The sequence below is a fragment of the Megalops cyprinoides genome, chromosome 17 (genome assembly GCF_013368585.1).
Source record: "Megalops cyprinoides isolate fMegCyp1 chromosome 17, fMegCyp1.pri, whole genome shotgun sequence".
In the NCBI taxonomy this organism is placed as follows: Eukaryota; Metazoa; Chordata; class Actinopteri; order Elopiformes; family Megalopidae; genus Megalops; species Megalops cyprinoides.
This window is the reverse complement of record NC_050599.1, coordinates 2,870,342-2,892,836: the sequence shown is the minus strand read 5'-3', so window position 1 is coordinate 2,892,836 and position 22,495 is coordinate 2,870,342. Positions and strand designations below refer to the sequence as shown.

General features: G+C 47.0%; 1 protein-coding gene across 1 annotated transcript in view; it reads right to left on the bottom strand.

Moving 5' to 3' along the window:
- Window positions 1-22,495, bottom strand: part of LOC118792729 (unconventional myosin-VI-like) — a 69,034-nt gene that overhangs the window by 16,468 nt on the left and 30,071 nt on the right. The window contains exons 10-25 of the mRNA XM_036550635.1: window positions 22,079-22,159; window positions 18,108-18,288; window positions 16,326-16,470; window positions 13,454-13,611; window positions 13,173-13,264; window positions 12,621-12,693; window positions 10,764-10,891; window positions 10,317-10,412; window positions 9,139-9,309; window positions 6,251-6,289; window positions 5,233-5,326; window positions 3,988-4,118; window positions 3,452-3,529; window positions 2,787-2,916; window positions 1,995-2,085; window positions 1,141-1,291 (exon numbers count right to left, since the gene is read on the bottom strand). Of these exons, the coding sequence (XP_036406528.1) occupies window positions 1,141-1,291; window positions 1,995-2,085; window positions 2,787-2,916; window positions 3,452-3,529; window positions 3,988-4,118; window positions 5,233-5,326; window positions 6,251-6,289; window positions 9,139-9,309; window positions 10,317-10,412; window positions 10,764-10,891; window positions 12,621-12,693; window positions 13,173-13,264; window positions 13,454-13,611; window positions 16,326-16,470; window positions 18,108-18,288; window positions 22,079-22,159 (1,839 nt within the window). The remainder of the gene's footprint in view (window positions 1-1,140; window positions 1,292-1,994; window positions 2,086-2,786; window positions 2,917-3,451; window positions 3,530-3,987; window positions 4,119-5,232; window positions 5,327-6,250; window positions 6,290-9,138; window positions 9,310-10,316; window positions 10,413-10,763; window positions 10,892-12,620; window positions 12,694-13,172; window positions 13,265-13,453; window positions 13,612-16,325; window positions 16,471-18,107; window positions 18,289-22,078; window positions 22,160-22,495) is intronic.

Genomic DNA, 22,495 nt, shown 5'->3' with positions numbered 1-22,495 from the left:
GGCCGGCCGAGAGGATCCTACACATACTGAGAGAGATCTGAGCCAGAACCAAGCCGGTCCTCACCGCTGACTGCTACTGAATATTCATAGGAACCTATCTTTGCCAGATCTCCTCGGGTTCAGCGATGGCAGGGGCAGAACGTTCAGTCAGAAGTGCTGAGGGCTACACTCCTCAACAGCTTATAACAGCTTACGGTCACAGTTCAAAAGTGTATTCAGCTCTGCTGGTAACGGCAGACGGGGGTATGCTGGTGTATGTAGGCTTTCCTGTAGGCAGTGTTTGACAGATCATTACACTAACGCCTACGAAAACTAACAGTGGGAAGAATGAGGAACACAGGAACAGACAAAATGACACCTTCACACAGTCAGGGATGCTACATCCTGACTGAGAAGAAATAAACAACGAATGGTGATAATTACAAAACAGAGGATTATTATAAAACACATGAGAATGCTTCAGTATGGAAGGACTGAAGAAAAGCATGAACATTCATAGCTTGATGATAAATAAGACAATGACCTCAATTAGCTAGCTATAAATTATGATCAAATATATAATATAAACATAAAGATGTTGTGCTGAGCTGTAAAAATGCATAGTCATTACCTTATGTTTTATGGATAAAAATACTCAGACACTCAAACAGGGGGAAAGGAGAGGTGTTTCTCCATTTAGAGCTGTCTTTCCTATCCTTCAGTCACTCAGTGCTGAAACATTTTCATGTTTTTTACCCATATGGAAAATTCTGGTGAATGATGAATATGCATGCTGTGTCACTGTGCCAGGCAGACGAAGGCCATTACAGCTGACATGCTTTGGTGATCTGTGCTTCTACATTTCCTATATCTAGATGCCAGATCATAGTTATTTTTATAAAGGTACAGAGTAAAGAGGCTGCCTTGTGTTTTTTTATCTCTAAATACAGTTGATGCAAAAAGCTAATTGAGCCTTGATGGTGCTTCAGCTTTTCTGAGTCTTTATAGTTTCTGTTCATAATGACTGTGGCCCTGATTCGCTCAAGTAATGGCAGGACAGATAAAAGAGAAGGTTGTTCTTCCACACACACACACACACACACACACACACACACACACACACACACACACACACACACACACACACACACACACACACACCTTGATCTTAGCCAACAGTGCAGTGATGGAGGCCTCCAGCTCCTGGACCTGCTTGCTCATCTCCTGCTTGCCCTCCTTCAGCCCGTTCACCACCTCGTTGAACTTGTCCATCCTCTTCTGCAGGTTTCTGACCTTCACCAGGCCATCGATGCTGCCGCCAAGAGAGGTCGCCAGGGTCATTGGATTCATCAGGGTAACCAAAGTGCATCCAAAAAAGCCCACTAAAAACAACTTTAAAGGTGATGCCAGTTGGTGAGTCATTTACTGCCGAAAGCTTTTGAAAGGCAGTAAGAAAACTGCAGGGGGGTGACCTCTAGCTGGAGGTATTTGGAGCGTTAACACACAATGTTCTGAGCAGCCTGCAGCCGTGGCGAGACTAGGCACCGTGAGCCGAGGGGGGGAGAGGACTCACTGCGGCAGCTGAGGGGGAGAGGACTCACCGCGACTGAGGCAGTGCTGTGAGCTGAGGGGGAGAGGACTCACCGAAGCAGCTGAGGGGGAGAGGACTCACTGCGGCTGAGCGGGAGAGGACTCTCCGCGACTGAGGCAGTGCTGTGAGCTGAGGTGGAGAGGACTCACCATGGCAGCTGAGGGGGAGAGGACTCACTGCGGCTGAGGCAGTGCTGTGAGCTGAGGGGGAGAGGACTCACCGCAGCAGCTGAGGGGGAGAGGACTCACCGCAGCAGCTGAGGGGGAGAGGACTCACTGCGGCAGCTGAGGGGGAGAGGACTCACCGCAGCAGCTGAGGGGGAGAGGACTCACCGTAGCAGCTGAGGGGGAGAGGACTCACCGCAGCAGCTGAGAGGGAGAGGACTCTCAGCAGTGCGGTGAGCTGAGGGGAAGTGGACACTCACCGCGGTTTGTGCTTCCTCCTGCAGAGCCACATGCGGACAGTCTTCTGCATGGCGACGCAGGCGGCGGCACGGTAGCGCATCTTATTCTTCACTGCGGGAGAGCAGAGGGAGGCAGTCAGACACTCGAGCCAGGTATAGATCGCCTAAAGAGGCGTCTAGCGCCATTAGCCTCGACAGCGTAGACGGGAAGACGCAGCTCTTCCGACGCCCTATTGATTCAGCTCGCGTGCTGAGAATTCGAGATTCGCTTTGCAGGCGAACGTTAACGGGAGAGCAGCGGGCTGGGGCAGAGAATAACCCCGCTGATGACACAGCAAAGCGCCCCGCGCGCGCGGGTAATGGAGATGCACCGAGTCTAATGCCTCCTCATTTGTGAAATGAAACCTGTGCTTCCGCGGCACTCTGCCAGGTGGAAGAAGAGAAAGTGTAACACCTGGGTGCAGACTTCAAAGTTTCAAGTGACAGTTTTCATTTTTCTAAATTTTGAGAAGTTTCGAAATCGACAAGTGGACGCTCTACAGCCCGACCGTGAACACAGCAAGCGGCAGAGAGGGAGTGCTGGGATAATCATGGCTCTGAGCGCTGTATCAGTGTCTGAAAGTGTAACCGGACCATTTCACTGATCGCAGTGGCTTCTGATTCAGGTCAGGGCCTTAAACAGTGGTGGGGGTTCTGCCGGAGCTGTGAGCGAGGAGTTTTACCCTGAAGGTGCCAGCAGACCTGTGCTGTTTAAACACATAGAGGAAAGTAGTGTGATGTGGGGGAGGCCGGAGTGACACCGCTGATACTTACGCTTGATGACGGACAGCGCACACCACTGCACCTTCTTCCAGCGGCTGCAGATCAGCCATTTGTTGACCCTCTGCACCAGCTCAGCCAGGTGGTCCGGGTCAGACTTCATGATCTGATCGAACTCTGCAAACTGAGGGAAGGAGGGAAGGAGAGGGAGGGAGAGAGAGGCGGAGAAACAGAGAGACAGAGACCGTGAAGGCCCAGTCGGACAGGGAACAGTAACAATAAATGTAGTGATGAAAATTCAAATGGCTCGAGTTTAAATGAATGAAGGTGGTCATACTACAATGACACCTTGTAAATAACCTTACATAGACGATAACGTCTATGGCTGGGATCACTTTCAGAATGATTTTCTAGATGGCTGCAGCAATAAAATATTCCTATTTCAGAATGGGAGGTCACATTTAAAATGGGTGAAATACCCATAGTGAAGATGAAAAAATTCTATGCATGACTAAATCAACCTCTTTTTCAAGGATAAGAGGGTATTAGGATAATAGTGAATTCATGGTGACATGTGGAGCACTTTGCTTGTGTCTTCTTTCAAGCTAGCATGTGAGGAAAGGGAGCTGACTGACAGGTGTGTCAGCTGATATAATGTTTATTTTCGATGTCATTGTAGAAAAATGGCTTGTTGTCAGAAAGACAGAGGCAGCCCTTACCTTCCCAGGTCTGAAGAAAACCCTGGTCAGTCCAAACTTGTAATCTTTCTCATTCAGTCCCAGTGCCTTAAATAAAGCCTGCAGGGAAAAGGAGGGGGAAGAGCAGGTGAGAAAGAGACAGGTGTGAGCAACAGGTACAGGTGGTCCGAGTGTGTGGGGGACAAGGAGAGAGAAACAGGTGTGAGAAACAGGTGAAGGTGGTCAGAGTGTGTGGGGGACAGAGAAAGAGAGAGAGAGACAGGTGAGAAACAGGTGAAGGTGGTCAGAGTGTGTGGGGGACAGAGAAGGAGAGAGACAGGTGAGAAACAGGTGAAGGTGGTCAGAGTGTGTGGGGGACAGAGAGAGAGACAGGTGTGAGAAACAGGTGAAGGTGGTCAGAATGTGTTAGGGACAGGGAGAGAAAGACAGGTGTGAGAAACAGGTGAAGGTGGTCAGAGTGTGTTTGGAACATGGAGAGAGAGACAGGTGTTAGGCGAAGGTAAAGGTGTTGAGAGGTGGTAAGAGCTGGTAACATGGGGCAGGTGTGTGAGGCAGACCTTGCAGAAGAGGCGGGGGTCCAGACGGGTCAGTTTGGCAGGCATGTACTGCTTGTACATGTTGTAGAGCTCGTGGAAGGGGGCGCGGGAGGGGAACCCCCCCTGCATCAGGTCCAAAACTGACACCATTCCTAAGGGAGGGGGGAGAAGCGGGGGTCAGTGCATCACAGCCTGAACACAATGCTCACACACACCTTGGACAGGACAAATGTTAGTACTGCAAAAGCAGTTATATATATGATAAAGTGTTACTAAACGCATACATGGCCACATCCTTCTCTGCACTTGCAACACAAATATACATATGTGCATATGCACATTATCAAACTATATATATCAACAGTAAAAGCAAACATAACAAATATCTATGCTCAGCCCCCACAACAGGTGGCTGTAGGTCCTCTCCCAGTATAAGTGACAGCTTTTCTGTGAGTCCTGATAGCAGATCTGAGAAGGGGGATAAGTTAGAAATTAAAAGAACGTCTCTCTTGTTTAGGAGGATTTACTGCAAAGAAGGAGGTGTGAATCTCTCTTTCTGTCTGACAACCAGAGATCCGGCCCTCCCCTCTGAACCGGCACTGCCTGAGGCAGCCAGGCTGTGGTCACTGCGATGCATTTTGGTCAGGATTGATCCGTGCTTTGTGTTTTTGAGACTTACAAGGTCTCTGTGTGTCTGTCTCTCATCCATCAGAAGCATCGCCCTGCCTCCCTCCGTTCAGTAAACTCCTGTTACCCTCTTCCCCCCCCGCATGGCAGCCTCACACAAGCACCTCCTGCACTATTTATCTCCATTTCTAAAATCCCCCCCCCCCCCAAAAAAAAACCTGATGTCACAGATGCGGTATGATTTCAAAAAAATAAAAATAAGAATAACAAACTTGGTATCTGAAAGGTTACAGAAGGAAAACATGCTGGAGTATTTTTTCAAAATGAACCGGTCAGTGTCAGAAATAGAGGCCTAAATCCCGTGTTGAAAAGAGAGCTTAATCCGAAAAATGTTATTCTATTTTATTCACTACAGGCTCCACACTGCTATTAAGCCAACGTTCCCAGCAGTCCAGCTCACATCAATCACACTGACATGAAGACGTGTAGAGCTGTACGTAAGGATGAATTCAGACAGCCTGACACTGCTCTGTATTGGCTGTGAACCCTCTCTTTCTACATGGATGAACGCGCCGTACTGTAACGCATCTCCCCTCTCTCTGTGTGATGTGTGCGGTGCGTCTCCCAGCCCGTACAGACCTGAACACTGAAGCTGCGACAGGATCTGGGCTCCCTCGAACTGGTGGCTCACCATCTTCAGGTTGGGCTTCACACAGCGGATGAAGCTGGAGCCCTTTAACAGGTTCAGACAGCACATACGTTAGCGAGGAGGCAAAAAACGACTCTTGGGCTGTGAAGTGAATGACAGGGTGGTTGGGGGGGGGGGGGGGGGGGGGGGGGGTCATTTTCTGCCCCAGTGAAGCCTCACACACATTAGGTATGGTGAAAATCACGGGCAGATGTGCTGAGTCACGCTGACACACTGTGAGACTGTTCTGCTGCAGAACGGGTGGAGTTAGGGGCGGCACAACACACAAGTTTGGAAATTTGGGGAAAAAAAAACGTATGCATTTCCAGATCAGGACAAGGTAACCTGTGATGCTGCTAACGCCAGTGAAGATAACCATGACAAAAACTGCACAAAAACTGCACATAATCACAGCTGCCTCTGGAAACCACACGCATTTCCACCGTTTGCAGTTGAAGGTGTCCAAGGGTGGATTTAATAAGCCCTCACCCTCTGGACACGGCTCAATAAATTTCTCATCTTCCACTTGTGCTCAGCGTGTGTATTTGTCTTGGAGCTCACATCTTTCTCCACTGTATTTATTGCTTGTCTTTCTGAGCCCGGTGCTGTCACTCTGAAAAGTAACAGTTTGCACAACACCTGTTTCTTGCTGGCACAGGACAGTACAGGATGCGTATTTTTCACCGGCTGTCAGCAGTACATCTTGCTGTGTGAAACCCAACACCAAGCAGGAACTTGGGGAAATTTAAAGCCTGACAGTAATCCACTAGCAGCTCGAAGTTGCTCACTGGAGGAATTGTTCCTGCACACAGGCACCTGTTACACTAAACGATCCAGGGTATTTCAATTAAGCATTTCAATACATAGCAAACTGTAGCAAATGCATAATGGCTATTCAATTGAGACTAAAATGCCACTGTATGTCCTAGGCTTAGCCCCTAATAATAAAAAACAATGGCTGACACTCACCGTGCTGCGAAGCTTTTCGAGCAGGATATTCAGCTGGGTCTGTAAGACAGGGTGGAGTGTTAACCTGTGAGTCCAGCTGTGCAACACACCCAAAACATGCTTGCTAACGATGCAATGCTTTCAGCTCTCCATCCAAAAACACACAGCACAGACACAAAAAACCACAAACAGAGCTAGCAGATTCAGGGCTTCTTATTCAACACAAACCAAACACATGGAGCGGATTTCTTTTTTTAAAAAAATTTATTTCATGCAAACACCACTGGGGACGGATGAACACACAAGGAGCCGTGCATCTTGGGAAAACAGACAGACAACCGCCTTCAAACCGTGTCCTCGGGGCTACGCGGTCTCCCTTCCAAAAGCGCAAAGCGCCTGCTCGGTGGTCACGCTAGGCCGCGATGGTTTGGCCCTATTCGCTTTGATATCGCTCCAACAAACACAAGAGTTTTGGCTTGTTATCTTAGAGCGAAAATGTCTGGAGACTCACGAGTTATTTTTATTTGCTGCTTTGCTGTGTGAAGTCTACACCAGGCTCGTGTTAACACTGTGCTCAAGCTCTCAACTGTGAGCTGAGACAGATCAGTTCATCTATTGTAAAACACTGGTGTTGCTGTGTGCAAGAATGAATCAACATGGCAGAAATAGACCTGCAATAATACAATGAATCCACAGCACACAGCTTTTTGCGTCCCTGAGGAGATGATCTGTCTTGAGTTGTTAAGAAGTCCAAACCTTCGTCACACTGATCTTAAACAGTAATTGCTTAACTGACAAAACTGCCACATCTGTTTTTTTGTTGCTGTATGCGCTATGCAGTGACTGACATTAACTGCTGAATTCATTTTACCTGATTTGTGAGAGTAAACCACACTAATTCTGTTCAGCTATCACAGAAACATTCCACCAGCGCCGTAACAGACGAGGGGTTTTCTGAAAAAGAGGGCTCATTTGTACACACTCACAGAAAAAAAACCCCCAAATTACAGACGATGATATAATTTCAGAGATTTTCGCTCTATCTCCAGGCATTCGTTTGGCCATTTTTCATCCGAAAGCCACGTCTCCAGAGCGGACTCACAATAAATCTGAAAGTGACACCAGCACTCTGCGGACAGCAAAGCTCATTGAGGGCACACACTTCACAGCTTACAGATACATTTTTCATCCAGTTCCCATCAGGGCCACGTCGTGCAGCAGGGCGCGAGTCTCAGACGCCCCCAAGTCAAAGGACATACTTGTTGCCATCACCCGTTTCCGCTTAGCACTAAACTCTGTACAAGTGGAATACAACTGCTGGGGGTTACCTGTGGCTGGCTCTGAGTTTTGCCATTACTGCGGTCTTTTTTGCAGTTATCACTTTTCTGTGTTCTCAGAATTTTAAAAAATGTATAATATCATTTGAAGAAGAGATCCAACAAACGATTGCTAAAAAACGTCTTATTCTCAAACAAGTTCTCTAACGCTTAGAGGTTGACGTGTCTGTTAACATACAGGATTGCAGGCCAAACAGGCATGACAAGGCGAGGAAAAAGACAACAGGATGGAGAAGACAGGCTGGCTGGAAGCAGGTAACTGCCCGCAGAACAGAAGCAGGTGGATAAGCTTGTTTCACTGATGCAGTGGGTCATACAAACCAAAGGAGACGTGTTACCTTCTCTCCCTGGCTGATTCTACGTTTCACCATGACTGATTTTTACCCCACTAAAGCTTTGTCTCTTTCTCTGTCTCTCTCTCCCTCTCTCTCATTCCCTCTCTAGACATCCTGAGCTGGTCTTATCCAGCTTAAGGGACAGATTTCTTAGGGAAAGGATGGAGAGACAGGAGATGGAGGAGGAGGAGGAGGATGGTGTGGAGAGAGAGGGGAAAAACAGTGGGAGGGAGAGGTGTTAGAACACATGAACATAGATAACACACACACACACACACACTCACACAGACACACACACGTGCATGCGCGCGCGCACACACACACACACACACACAAACACATACACGTGCAAGCACGCACGTACACACACACACACGCACGCAAACACACACCACTTCATGCCAGAGAAACAGCAGTATACTTTCATATAACATTGTTTCAGAAATCATCCTTAATCATGACACATTAATTACAAGAGTGTAAAAATTACAGCTCAGTATACAGAATATTCTCAACACATGACTGAACACATTAAATAATGCTATAGTTACTTGGTTGTATAATGTGAACCCAACAGTATAAATCAGACAAGCAATTCAAGGACAAAGCTTTTAAAATGAGATTAAATATGGATCTTAATTCCAACTTTCCTGCACAGTCAGACGGGATTATATAAAATGCAATTAATGAACTGTTGATTTTCTGGGTGTGTTATAGTTTCCACATCTGAACTGCTTGACAGACGGTTAAAAAGTGCTATCTTTTATCATCGTCTGCTTTTCATTTCTGATATCAGAAACCAATATCAACTGAATCATGGATTTCGTAGTCCATAATATCCATCTTGTACAGATTGTATCATCATTGCTTAGGTGTCTTTTTTTTGCTAGAAAGAAAAGGGGGAGAAACTATGAAGGAATGAAAACATGGCCACTATATGTGCAATGAGCAAACGTCCTGAAAGACCGGGAACCACGCTGGAATCTGTAGATATGATAGTGCAGACGCAGGGCATCGGTATCTGTGCATAAAGCATCCAGGGGTGAACTCCCCTTTGCTTTGCTTCCCTACATTTTCGTTAATTTCGGCCTGAGATAAAAGGGAAACCTAGCGGAGAAAAGCAACACCTCTCCCCCGCATTTGTTATTCAAATTTAATCAAACTGCGCCGGAAAATGGCGTGACACCCGCCCTGTGCGTGTGAAACGCGGGGCGGTCGGCGATTGCGTCTCCCTCACCTTGAATTTGTTCCCCACGCTGATGAAGCTCAGCTTGCCCGCCTTCTGCTTGGAGTCCTTGGAGTTGTTGGAGTTCTCGAAGAGCTCCCGCACAAATCTGTCCTTGGACTCGCTCACCAGACACTCCAGCGACATGTGGAGGGCGTCGTTGTTCTTCTCCACAAACTTCACCTGAGGGACAGGAACACGCGGCTCTAACACTGCTCACTGCTCACTCACTAACGCGCATGTATGTGTGAATGTATGTGGGCAAATATACATGTATGTGTGAGTACAGTATATGAACCCCTACTAGATATGAATGTGTGAATATATGTGAACCTCTCATGGTATACGTATGTGTGAACATACATACACAATTATACATATATGTTTAAACATACAAAAACCCATAATGGATATGCATGTGTGAATATATATACACCGACGTACATGTATCAGTGAATACACACGAACCTCTAATGTATATGTGTCAATACACACAGACAAATGTATATGTACATGTGAATATATAAAAATACAAACACCTGTGTGTGTGTGTATTTATGTGCAAAGGATAATTGTATATGTATGCGTAGATATACACGGATAATTGTATATGTATGTGTGAATATATGTGGACCCGTAATGGATATGCAAGTCTGAATATACATGGACCCGTAATGAAAAGACATAATTCTTAAACGCGATGTTTAATATTCTTTCTTTCCGTGCTAATCGTTATTCATAACATAGTGCTGAACAAATCTGTTTCAAAATCTCTCATCAGCCTTCTGGCGTAAGGAACAAAACTGTGAACATGCATGGCCAGGCGTAACATTAAGCGGGAAGAAAAATGAATTCAACCCGGAGATTACAGAAGCGATGTGAGAAAGGAGGTTTGGGTGAGGCCTGGAGAGGGCCTCCCGGGGACAGGAGTTAATGAGGTACAGGCAGGTAAGAGCGTGTCTGTGTGAGGTACAGGCAGGTAAGAGCGTGTCTGTGTGAGGTACAGGCAGGTAAGAGCATGTCTGTGTGAGGTACAGGCAGGTAAGAGCGTGTCTGTGTGAGGTACAGGCAGGTAAGAGTGCGTCTGTGTGAGGTACAGGCAGGTAAGAGCGCGTCTGTGTGAGGTACAGGCAGGTAAGAGCATGTCTGTGTGAGGTACAGGCAGGTAAGAGCGTGTCAGTGTGAGGTACCGTTTCATAGCACACGGCTCCAGCAAAGTGCCTGACGATGAAGCCCTCATCGTCCCGAACGTTCCTGTGCACCGTCAGCTTGGACTTCCTGGGCACCTGAGAGCAAGAAACACTGTCACACACTCACACACACGCAGAAACACACACACACACACACACACACACACATGCAGAAACACACACATACACACACACACTCACACACACCACACACATGCAGAAACACACACGCACGCACACACACACACATGCAGAAACACACACACACACACACACCCACCACACACACACCCACAAACACACACACCCACAAACACACACACCACACACACACCACACACCACACACACACCACACACCACACACACCACACACACACACTCACACACATGCAGAAACACACACACGCACACACACACAGCGGCGGGGGGTCGGCGTGGTCCTCACAGTCAGACGGAAGTGGTCCTTGTGTTTGCTGTGCACGGTCTCGGTGAAGTGCTGGTCGCTGGGCTGCGGCAGACGGTTTTCCTCATCCAGGATATCCAGAATGCCCGTCAGCTTGGCCTCCACCAGGTCTGCGGGCAACGGAGCACCCCCATGAGTGGAGAGGGCAACCGTATGCCACTTTACATTATATTACATATACATTTACACACCCATACATACATTTACATACATTATTACATTCCATTACTGTCATTTAGCAGACACTCTTATCCAGAATGACTTACACAGGTTACAGTTGTACCCATGGCTACAAGAGCAGCAACCAATGGAATCGAACCAGCAACCTTTCAGTTACGAGCCCTACTCCATACCACTACTCCACACTGCTGCCCCAGCAGCTTATGCAGAACAGCGTGTTAAAGCATCCCAGTTTTCATAACATGGGGCACTGCAGCTGTTCTTAGTCAAGTATTTATTAGCGGTTTATGATGCATATTGCTCTCATGAATAAAGCTTGCATAACTGGGTTGCAGAATAGCTGAAAGCTGAAAGCCCAGCTGTCTGTCTGTCTGTACTGCCTGGCTGTCTGACTGTCTAGCACAACACGTCTGGCACGCAAACGCGGCACAGAATTGACAGCATGGAGCACGGAGCAGGCCTCCGCTGAACCAGATACATACATTTGCATAAAAAGACGCCACCTGTCTGCCAGCCTGGAAGAAGGAGAGTATTGAGCGAAATCGATGGGATTGAAATCAGCGATCAAACCACGGCGTGAGACGATGGCAGCCCCAGAAACAGGGGAAACGCCAGAACTCATGTAAACACTCACTATTTCATCATTAAGACCCCTCCTGTTTTTTTTTTCTGGGGTGTGAATTCTCATGGAAACTATTAACTGTCCTCTCTGTGCCAACAGCTGGCCTGTGCCGCCTGGCGCTGACAGCAAGCAGACGGCGTTTGACTGAGTCACGACACCTCAAAGCTCGGCGTGCCCACGGCACCTTTCATGCTCTCAGAAGCCGAAAGCAATTTCACACAATAGACTGCAGATCAAGTTTATTCTTCTGTCAGTTTACCCAAAGCTTTCTTGGATTTGTTACACCGTTGCAGTGCAAACGCGAGCGTAAAAAAAAAAAAAAAAAAGAACACTACAAACAATTTCTGAATGGAACAGCCCTCATATTTTTGGTACCTTATAAAACAATGTAAATGTCTTGACTGACATTGTTGCATTCATGAGTGTCTGTGTGTGGTGTGTGTGCGTGTGTGTGTGTGTGTGGTGCATGTATGGTGTGTGTGAGTGTGCTCCTGTGTGTGGACACATAGGTGTATCTCCCTTTCTCTCTTTCCCTTCCTCCATCCCACTCTCCCTCGTTCTGTCAGATCTTTCCACTCCCACCTCACAGACACAGATTCGCCGCTGGGATCTCTGTCCCCTGGGATCACAGTTGGGGCGGTGTTTCCGGTCGGGCTCACAGGAGCTTGACCTCTCTCACGGACAGCAGGCTTTGCTAGCCGTGCCCTTTTAAACCCCGGGATTACAGACCAGCGCAGGAATGCAGCCTGAGACCTCAGCTACTGCACAGAACATCAGACACAGGGCCATCCCCTGCGCCACACAGCTTACGATGCAACCGGGGAGATGCAGTGTGGCATAGCAGCAAGGTACTTAATCCAGAATTGCCTCAGTAAATATCCAGCTGCATAAATGGATAACAAGTAAAAACTGTAATCTCTGTAACTTGCTGTGGATAAGTGTGTCTGCTAAATGACAGTAATGTTATGTAATGTGATGTAATGAAAGGGAAGCACGGGGGGGGGGTTTAGGCTGGGAGGAGGGGGGCTGAGACGGACCTATGCAGTCCTGGTTGTCGACGTAATGGACTTCGTTAACCCCCAGGCCCTCCCTCTGGTACAGCTCCTGCTCCTGAAACCACAGGACAGCTCCACGTCAGCAATTCAGGTCTCACTAAGACAAATTCAACCCAGGAGCTTGCCTATACAACCTGTTCACGGCTGGGAAAATACAAGATAAAAAATACTCACAATGAAATAAAAATCACCTGTCCTGCCTCTATTGCATTTCAATGCATCTATTCAGGTCAGGTAAATGGATCACACATTTAAATCAGAGTCCATACAGGTTCATCTGACAGGTTAGTCTGGCACAGTTATATCTAAATTAACCTTTAACAAATTTTCAGGAGGTAAATTACAGCTTGGAAGCTACAGTCACACAAGTCTGTTGACACAGAAAGATGATGACACTCAAGGACCTTCGCAGGCATGGCTAACATATGAAAGATCAGGGAGCGGGCCGGCCTCCGGGTGCGTCTCGTTTGACAGCGCGCCTCTCGGAACCATCGCCGCGGTAATGGGGGCGGGGCCGAGGCCGGCGGCACTCACCTCCTTCAGAATGCGCTCGTTGAAAAATTGCTGCAGCTTCTCGTTGCAGTAGTTGATGCAGAATTGCTCGAAGCTGTTGTGCTCGAAATACTCTGCGGAGACATTAAGTAATTTGATAAATGTTTTATGAATTTACCACTTTAGCTTTATTTTTATGAATTTACACTTTAGCCCCTGAAAACAACCGGCTGTGCGAGCGGAGTGGTTTTCCATGAAAGCTGAACGAACACATCAGAGACTTTCAAAGAGGAATGGGGTGGGGAGGGGGATAATGAACTAACCGAAACCAGCGATGTCCAGGACCCCGATGAAGTTGGCGGAGGTGTCGAAGGGGAAGCACTGGTTGACCCGGGTGACCACGTGGTCGAAGAGGCGGCTGTACACAGCCTTGGCCAGGGCGTCCCGCGCATTGTTGGCCTGCTCCACCTTCAGCGGCACCCTGGGGACACGGAGACGAGGACACGGTGTCGAAAAACGGGGCCAGCGCTTTCCAAGGGCAGAGTATGCTGCCGAAATCAGCCGAGACACCGCAGCCTGGATACACAGAGCAGGAGCAGGAGGTTCACTGCCGCTCCCTTTTCAGAAACGCCGGGGTGCGTCTGACACAGGACAGTCAACTCGAACCCGATGCGCGTTTGACACAGGGTGCGTTTGACACAGGGTGCGTTTGACACAGGGCAATCAGGTCAGACCCAGTGCGTGTTTGACACAGGGTGCGTTTGACACAGGGCAATCAGGTCAGACCCAGTGCGTGTTTGACGCGGGGTGCGTTTGACGCAGGACAGTCAGCTCAGACCCAGAGGGTGTTTGCAGGTGGCTGTCCCTGCAGGAGACAGATAATTACCTCCTGCAGAGGTGAAAGGATGTGATTTAATGATATCGGTTAGAAAAGAGAGGAGGGTTTCACAGGGGAAGGAGGAGCCTTATTAATCACCAAACGCCCTGTAAAGCCCTCTGCACACTGTAAAAACCTCTCTATCTCACTGTAAAAACCTCTCAGTCTCCTGCTGGCCTCCACAGCCACCAATGCTCTCTTTGTTATTCAGGACAGTGAACAGTCCAGAGAAAAACAGCATCTATGTTCAACACGCATGAGAACGCAAAACCTTTCTTCATCTGACTCATGCTTTTTCATCAGGAATTCCTCTCTCTGCTACACCTGCCAGAGACTCTGGCCAGATAAAAATACCTCTTCCCCTACCTACCCCCTCTTTTTCAAAGGTGAGTTGCTCCCACCTGCCTTCATATGCCCTCACCTGCCTATCTGCAGGTATGCTCCATTCCCACGCCCAAACCCAGGTAGGAACTGCTCACTGCCCGACTTCATGTGAAGCCAAATTCACACCCCCTTCCTCCCACCCTAACTACCCCACCAGCAGCCACTCAGAACACCAGGCTTCTACTGACTGCAACACACAGGCACGCGCATATAAACACACGCGCACACACACCTTGGCACTGATGGGATCAGAGTTCCCTCCACAGTATGGAATGCATTATTCATGGGGCAGAGCTAAGCCTAGGCCAGCCTCGGAGAAGGGCCTCCAGTTTAAATATTTAACTCGCCGAGGTGCTGCCCCTTCATTCAAACACTCAGGAGGTCAAAACGAACAGCCCACGATGCTGTGAGCTACTTGTGCTCCCCAGAGAACCCCAGCTCGCTGGCAGTCATATTTCTGATGCTTGCCAATCCCTGATTTTTTTTTTTTAAATACTTTTAATCACTTGGCGTAGGATGTAAACGTATGTTTCGGTGTGAACGAGGACCCTGCGACACTCCGGTCCTGGCTCGTCTGCTCTCCGCTGAACTCTCCGGTCGAGGTGAAAATGATTAACGTCTCCTCTCATGAAAAGTGCTAAAGCCACTCTGACGCAGACTAAATTTAACCAAGGCTTTCCCGCTTATACAACCCATTAAAATAGACGACTTAAATGCAACAGACAGGCTCAAATCCCCGCTGGCCTCCTAAGTCTTTTAGCCACTTTGGTATTGTCAGTATTAATTGTCTGCTGTATAAATATGCTCAGGAAAAGGAACGGGATTCGCGGCCAGCGGATCACCACTCGTCTGGGATGTGAGAAGTGTCCGCCGGGCCAGGACTGGTGACAGAAAGGCTGGGAGGAGCGGACGCACACTCTCAGATTTAACAGAGTAGAGGGAAAGGCCAGCCAGCTTGTGCTCCCTCAATAGAAAGGTCCACCAAAGCAGGAACCCTGAGTAATCGCTGTGAACGGCCCCACAAGCCCACAGCTCAATAGGTTCAGATCCTGGGTGCAGTCACCACGACCTTCCTTAACGAAGCTGAGGATTCCACCATATATGGACTCATTTTGAAATGTGAACCAAAACTGGCAACCCTCAATCCGGCCCTTTGAAATCCTCCTTTTCCCCCCATAGCCTTGTCTTACTTTATCATTTTTTCCGCTTAATTTTCCCTTAATCTTCTCCCTCTCCACTGAAGCTCACTGACTTAAATATCAAAGCAAATATCGCTCTCCATTTGGGCAAAAGTAAAAGAGAAACTAGCATAAAAACTCATTAAGTGGAATAAGCAGTGGAATAAAGAGCACTCGGAGATGGTAGTGAGAGTAACTACGGCGCTTACAGAATCCTATTTTTGCCCACCGCCCAACATGAGGCAGCCACATCCTGGTGTGAGTGGAGAACAACACCTCGTCCGCGCTGCTCCGGTTTCTGTGGTAACGCGAGAGTGAGTGATCTGGTGAGAGGCGGAGCGCGAAGCTGCACCAGTCACCGCGGCTGCAGACGGGGGACCGGGAAGCCGCTGCCCCCCATCAGAGCGACTGCGCCCGTAATCACGTTCATGTCCGAAGACTCATCACACAAAATTTCAGATAAGTGGGAGAAAAAAGGATTTAACTCCTCTGTTGCTGCTGTCAGGGGCGGTTCAGGAAGGACAGCACGTATTACAAGCACGAGTATACCGATCAAGCAGAAACACAGATAAAATCACTCTGCATCGGCAAGCTCTGAGAAACACAGAAATAGACCTGAATGAAACTATGCATTTCAATAAAAACTATTTTAATTAACTTAAATTCAGCAGTTTTTCCCTCAGTTACTTCAAGCAGAACATATCTATCATGTCCCTGCCTTCTTACGGCTGGTGAAAAGGCTGTGTGGAGGCTTACTTGATTACTGTTCCTTTGGCGCCCCCTGCTGTCGTGAGCATGACCCTGGTGGTGAGGCTGACTCGCAGGTCCTCCTCGTCCAGCCCCAGTAACTCGGCGCAGAACTCCAGCGACTGGCTGCACTGGTTCTTCAGTGTGCAGCCACCTGACAGTGCATACATTCACACACACACACACGTACGCACGCACGCACGCACATGCACACACACACACACACACACACACACACACGTACGCACGCACGCACGCACACACACACACACATGCACACGCACACACACACACGCACGCACACACACATACACACACACATACACAGACAGACACACAAACACACACACACACACACACACACACACACACACACACACACACACACACACTCACAAGTCAGTCTCATTTAAAAGACACAGAAAAGGAGTGACTCGCAGAGTTACCCAGATCAGTGACGCTGCCATATGGGTAATACCACCACATCACCCACTGTACATTATTTGCCTACAAAGCCTTACCTATTTGTTATAAAGTATTCATTCACAAAACTTGAAATTTACTGAATACAGACATATGACACATAGTAATGTAAAGGAATATTTAATGTACAGAAGACATACACAAATATCCACACACTTTCTCTCTCTCAGACGCACACATATCTTACTTAAAGAAACACATAGTGTATACTGCCCACACACAGCCACACAAGCACCTATACACACTCATTCACTCTCTCTCTCTCTCTCTCACACACACACACACACTAGTCATATCTCTCTCTCTCTCTCTCACACACACACACACACACACACACACACACACACACACACAGAGCTAATCACCGGAAAGCAACCTGCAGCTGTTGCATACATAAACTACAACTTAATTGTATCAAATTATTTACGCTTGGATAATTACAGAAACAACACCACACAAACTACAAACACTACAAATGAACATCCAAATAAGATACATTTAACAAAGACGCATTTAAGACTGACCTCATGTGGCATCAATGCCGAGCTGCATATCTTGTTTTAATCTACACTGGGATGCATGCGTCTCAATAGTGATTTATTGACAAGAGTTAACCTCACTGCTCATCAATTTAGAACTGAAATGGCTTCCATCAGTCCTTACTTATCTCCTGCCATCGGTGCTGACATTACTGTGCTTGCCAATACATCAAAAGCTAACATGATGGCTGCTGAGAGCTGGGCCTGGTCTAAGGAGGCAGACTGGAGATCTGATTCTCTGATTCTGCTGTGTGCGTTTACAAATAGGCCACCCCTTCCCTTACAGGCCCCAGTGCCGCCATCTCTCTGTGGTCATGTGACCAAATCGCTGGACACGGGACCCCGCTCCTGAGAGATATTAACTTTCTCACTAAAATATAGCAGTGTAGCATAGTGATAAGGAGGCTCGTAACCAAAAAGTTGTTGGTTTGATACCTCACAGGGGCACTGCTGCTGTACAATTGGACAAGTAATGTAATGTAATGTAATATGGCAGGTGTTTATGATTATACATTTTAAAAACCTAGTTACAGTTATCTGATCAAAAAACATAACACTCAGTGCAGAGTTGCATAAGAGACATAATGACACTAAACCTGTCAAGAAAGAGAAAATTTGGTTACCCTGGGAGGAGGGATCGTTTCTCACGCGTAATTCTCGCTGGGGCAAAGGCTTCCCGTATTCTCCCCCCTGCAGATCCTCTCGGTCCCGTGACGCACTGGGGCTGGTCATGAGATAAGCGCTAACCCCTCCCCCGCGGCCTGCTCACCTGAGGTGCTGCCTGCCTCCTCGAAATCGATGTTGCCCAGATGCAGGACTCCCGCCACCACCCGGAAGAGGTCCAGCTTTTCCTCGTCGTCCAGCCCGATCTTCTTCATCGCCCCACACATCCTGCTGAAGTCGCCGTGGTCGTCCAGCAGCGGGTCTTTGAGAGACCCTGCCTTTAGGTGCTGTTAAACCACAGGAATCACAATACTCTCTCTCTCTCTGTTCGGGTTTTTACACAAGTCTTCCCGATGCTAAAGCTAGTATATATGAGCAGACTTGTCCAAATACTTGTGGCTGGATTACAGAAACACATTGACCCCGCCATAACTAAATCACATGTGGCAAAGGAGCAGCAGAAGGAGTCTATCAAGAGGTCACACGTGCTGAAAGTCTCCTAAGATTGTAATGAATGACAGCGTGAAATACTTTACAACTTCAGTGTATTTGCACTTGCAAAAACCCATTTCCCCACACGTACATTTCCACACTGACACCCCAAAATGGTTAAACACCTCTGCTTGCTTGAGAAATTGGTTTGACGCCTTCTACAGTTTCAGAACAAATCTGCAGACAGAGAAGTGGTAATGACAGACAGACAGTCGCCTCCCCCCCCACACACACACACACACACACACACAGACAAACATACACAGTAGAATGTCACAGTATGAGATGATACAATGGCATTGGAGGGGAAATGTAGCTACTAACACCAGCGTTCCAGGCCAGCTCCTCCAGCTCCCCAATTTCCATTTTTATTGTCTATTTAGTATTTACAAATGCTACTGCTACTACCACCTCTACCACTACTACTAACACTACTACTACTACAACAATATCTTATCAGTTACAATATCTTACTGTGACATTCTGGGCCAGACAGTAGCTGGACATTAAAAACCCCCACCACCATCAAAAGTCTCCCTGAAAACACCCCTAAACTACACAACCGAATAAAGCTCATCTGAGGCCCATGCATGCTGTGGCCCCCGATTCTCTCTTCACAGACATGAACCCCAAGAAGAGAGAATCCTGAGATTAACATCACAACAAAACTCTTCTTAAAGCCTGGCCAGAAAAACAAAAAAACGAACAAGATCACCTTATCGTCCTGTATTAGACAGAGAAGAAGCAGTGTGGAGAGACACACAGTCATTATTACAACAGTGAACAGTGACACACACCCCATTTCAGACACAGTGACCGCTGATGATGGACGGTGAGGTTTTCTCAGCTCTACAAAGACACCTCCACACAGGGCAGACACCTGTCCCACAGACTTTATGTCTAGGAGATCTACAACAATTACAAAATCACAGCCCTGGCACTTATGCCACACCGATGCACATCAGGTTTAACTGCAAGTTTCTTTGGCATTTGCAAAGCTTGGTGTTTTGGAGGGGAAGGCCGTCTGGGATCGTCCTCAAACAAAACAATCGATACTTGATGAATATCATTATTGCAAGAAACAAATACCTTCAAGGGCACTTGGGCCCGTTATCTGAAAATCAGCAGTTTACATTACCTTACAATTAAACTTCTGTATGTATGTCTGACATTTGTCACAGTTAGACTTTCATTTTAACCCCAGGCAGATCTGATGTTTACTTTGATGCACTAGGCACACACCAAGCCAATGGCCCTTACCAGGCAGATTTACAAACACTTCCAACAAAACAACTTTTCCTGGTTTAATTTTCAAACACTTTAAATTTTATAAAAACATTATAATATTTGTGGTTTTATGCTCTTTTGGTGGCAGTAGGATAAAAAGCTGGGCAAAATGTAGGAAGCAAGAAATAGACGCCTTACTTGGCCAATTCCTTAGCCAATACTGCAATCGTGTTCAGTCGAACAATTTTTATTTTTTTTTTTATAAGAAGTCATAGGTATAACTTAAAATTGCGGAATTACTCGTTGAACATACTGACCATTAAAAACATCTCACACACCAAATACTACACTTCAGGTTAGCAATGAAATTACTTTTGCACAAACATATACATGTCACTAAAGGAAATATATAGATCCACACATACATACACATACACACATACACACACACACACCCACACACACAGACATTTTAAAAGTCATTAATATTACTATTCCAAACCCTACAGAAACAAACTCTGAAATAGTGCCCCGATGAGGACTGAATGAATGAATAATTAATGTCATTCAAAGGGAAAGAACTCAAACAAAGTCCATCTGCTATTCTCAATAACAATAATAATTCATAACGCGATTCCTGAAGGGGTGTCATATAGCGCAGCAATAATGAAATTTCCCTGCATAATTAATCAAAGGAGGAGCACAGAGGCAAACTCATTTCGCTGGATAAAGAATTCTCGCTGATACGCCACACTGAATCCATTCATGTGTGTTTTGTTTGACTGGGTTTTTTCCTAATTAAAATATTTGCCAATTACAGGTTTCGTATGTCCCTCCATCCCCAGCAAGTTAAAGGGGTCTCTTCTGAATGGGACGGTTCATTTCGGGGACTTCTGAACGGGACGGTCCATTTCGGGGACTTGCATGACTTTCATTTTAGTGAAGTCTCATGAATGCAGATCAGAGAGTGGGATTTTCCATATCCGTTTGCGTTTCATAAATCCACATCTCGAGACACGGCCTCGGTTAGACATGTGAGTATATATCTGAACTTCAGGAGTACTGCAACACACAAAATACATGTAGTTACAATAACAGACACAAATACCTCCGCATATAAACTGACACTGCAGGTACGATGCCAATCTGCACAGCATCAAAGACAATGAACTCTCTCACTCAACCAAACTAGAAATGACCATCTCACCTGTACCAAGTGGACTTACACCAGATGCCTTTGCTGTTACTAAGGAAAAGCTTATTATTATGTGATGGTTTGTTTGAATTTTTCTGCTCGCTCATTTCTAGGGCTCCATCCTACGAGCAGCCGAATTTCAGTTCAACATGATGCACCATCTGTGGTGGGCATATTTTAGGACTGTATTTTAGGACCGGGCACCTGGAAACTCCCACATCAGAGATAAAAAGATGGAAAGGGGGGCTTATTTTATTATCTTTACTGCTCGCAGACCTCCAGACAACATGGACTTAGAACAGATATCAGCTCCCGACTTAATACAAAAACACTTCTGTGCCTTTAACAAGTAAAGCACATCAAATCACCACAGGCCTTCACATCAAATCACCACAGGCCTTCACATCAAATCACCACAGGCCTTCACATCAAATCACCACAGGCCTTCACATCAAATCACCACAGGCCTTCACATCAAACCACCACAGGCCTTCACATCAAATCACCACAGGCCTTCACATCAAACCACCACAGGCCTTCACATCAAATCACCACAGGCCTTCACATCAAACCACCACAGGCCTTCACATCAAATCACCACAGGCCTTCACATCAAATCACCACAGGCCTTCACATCAAATCACCACAGGCCTTCACATCAAATCACCACAGGCCTTCACATCACTCTCCTGCTTTCACATCACTCTCCTGCTTTCACATCACTCTCCTGCTTTCACATCACTCTCCTCTGTTTCTTAAACCAGAGACTCATTCATGGCACCTAGCACAAATGCAGCTGCTACTACTACTACTACTGCTGCTACCACTCACTCATGGCACCTGCCTGCAGATTTGCATAGAGGGAGGGAGATCCAAGCCCTTGTCTTCATTTCCTCAGAAGCTACCAAGCACTTTAAGACCCACCAGACCTGTGCTAATTCAGGAGGCCAGTGAGTGGTTTTCACGGCCACTTTCTGAGAGGGAGAAATCCTTCACGCAGAAAGAGATTTGAGGGAATGTTCTGATGCGGTTTTCCTCCTCGTGTTGTGAGATTACCAGGAGATGTGCAGATAAACTGCCCCTTCCCATCATTCGAGCCCAGAAATTCGACCCGGTTCTGGGATTGGGAGGGGCTCAGGACAGAGGGCTAAGATGTACCTTACCTCTGGGCTCTTGCGGTTCTGCTGGATCTGTTTGTCTGTGTCTTTGGTGGAGAAATATCGGGTGCAGCCTCGATTCAGGTACTGCAGAGGGGGGTACAGGAACAGACCAAAAGGTTAATAAACACGGGGCACTGCTGGCAACTGTGAGGCTCCTGGCATACATGTTGAACAAATTACCGTTATTAGAGATAATTTAAGTGCTGTGACACAGGAACTGCAACAGTAGACTGGGCTGGGGACCGAAAGCTTGCATTTTTCACCAATAAATGCCCGTGTGATTTCAGCTGCTCAAACCAATTCAACACCACTGGTGTAAATTACACATTAAAAACCCCACAGAGAGCAAAGTGTGATGGCTACGTTTCAGTCAAGGAAACAGAAATGACCTGACATAGATCTGAACGGCTGAAAAATAAC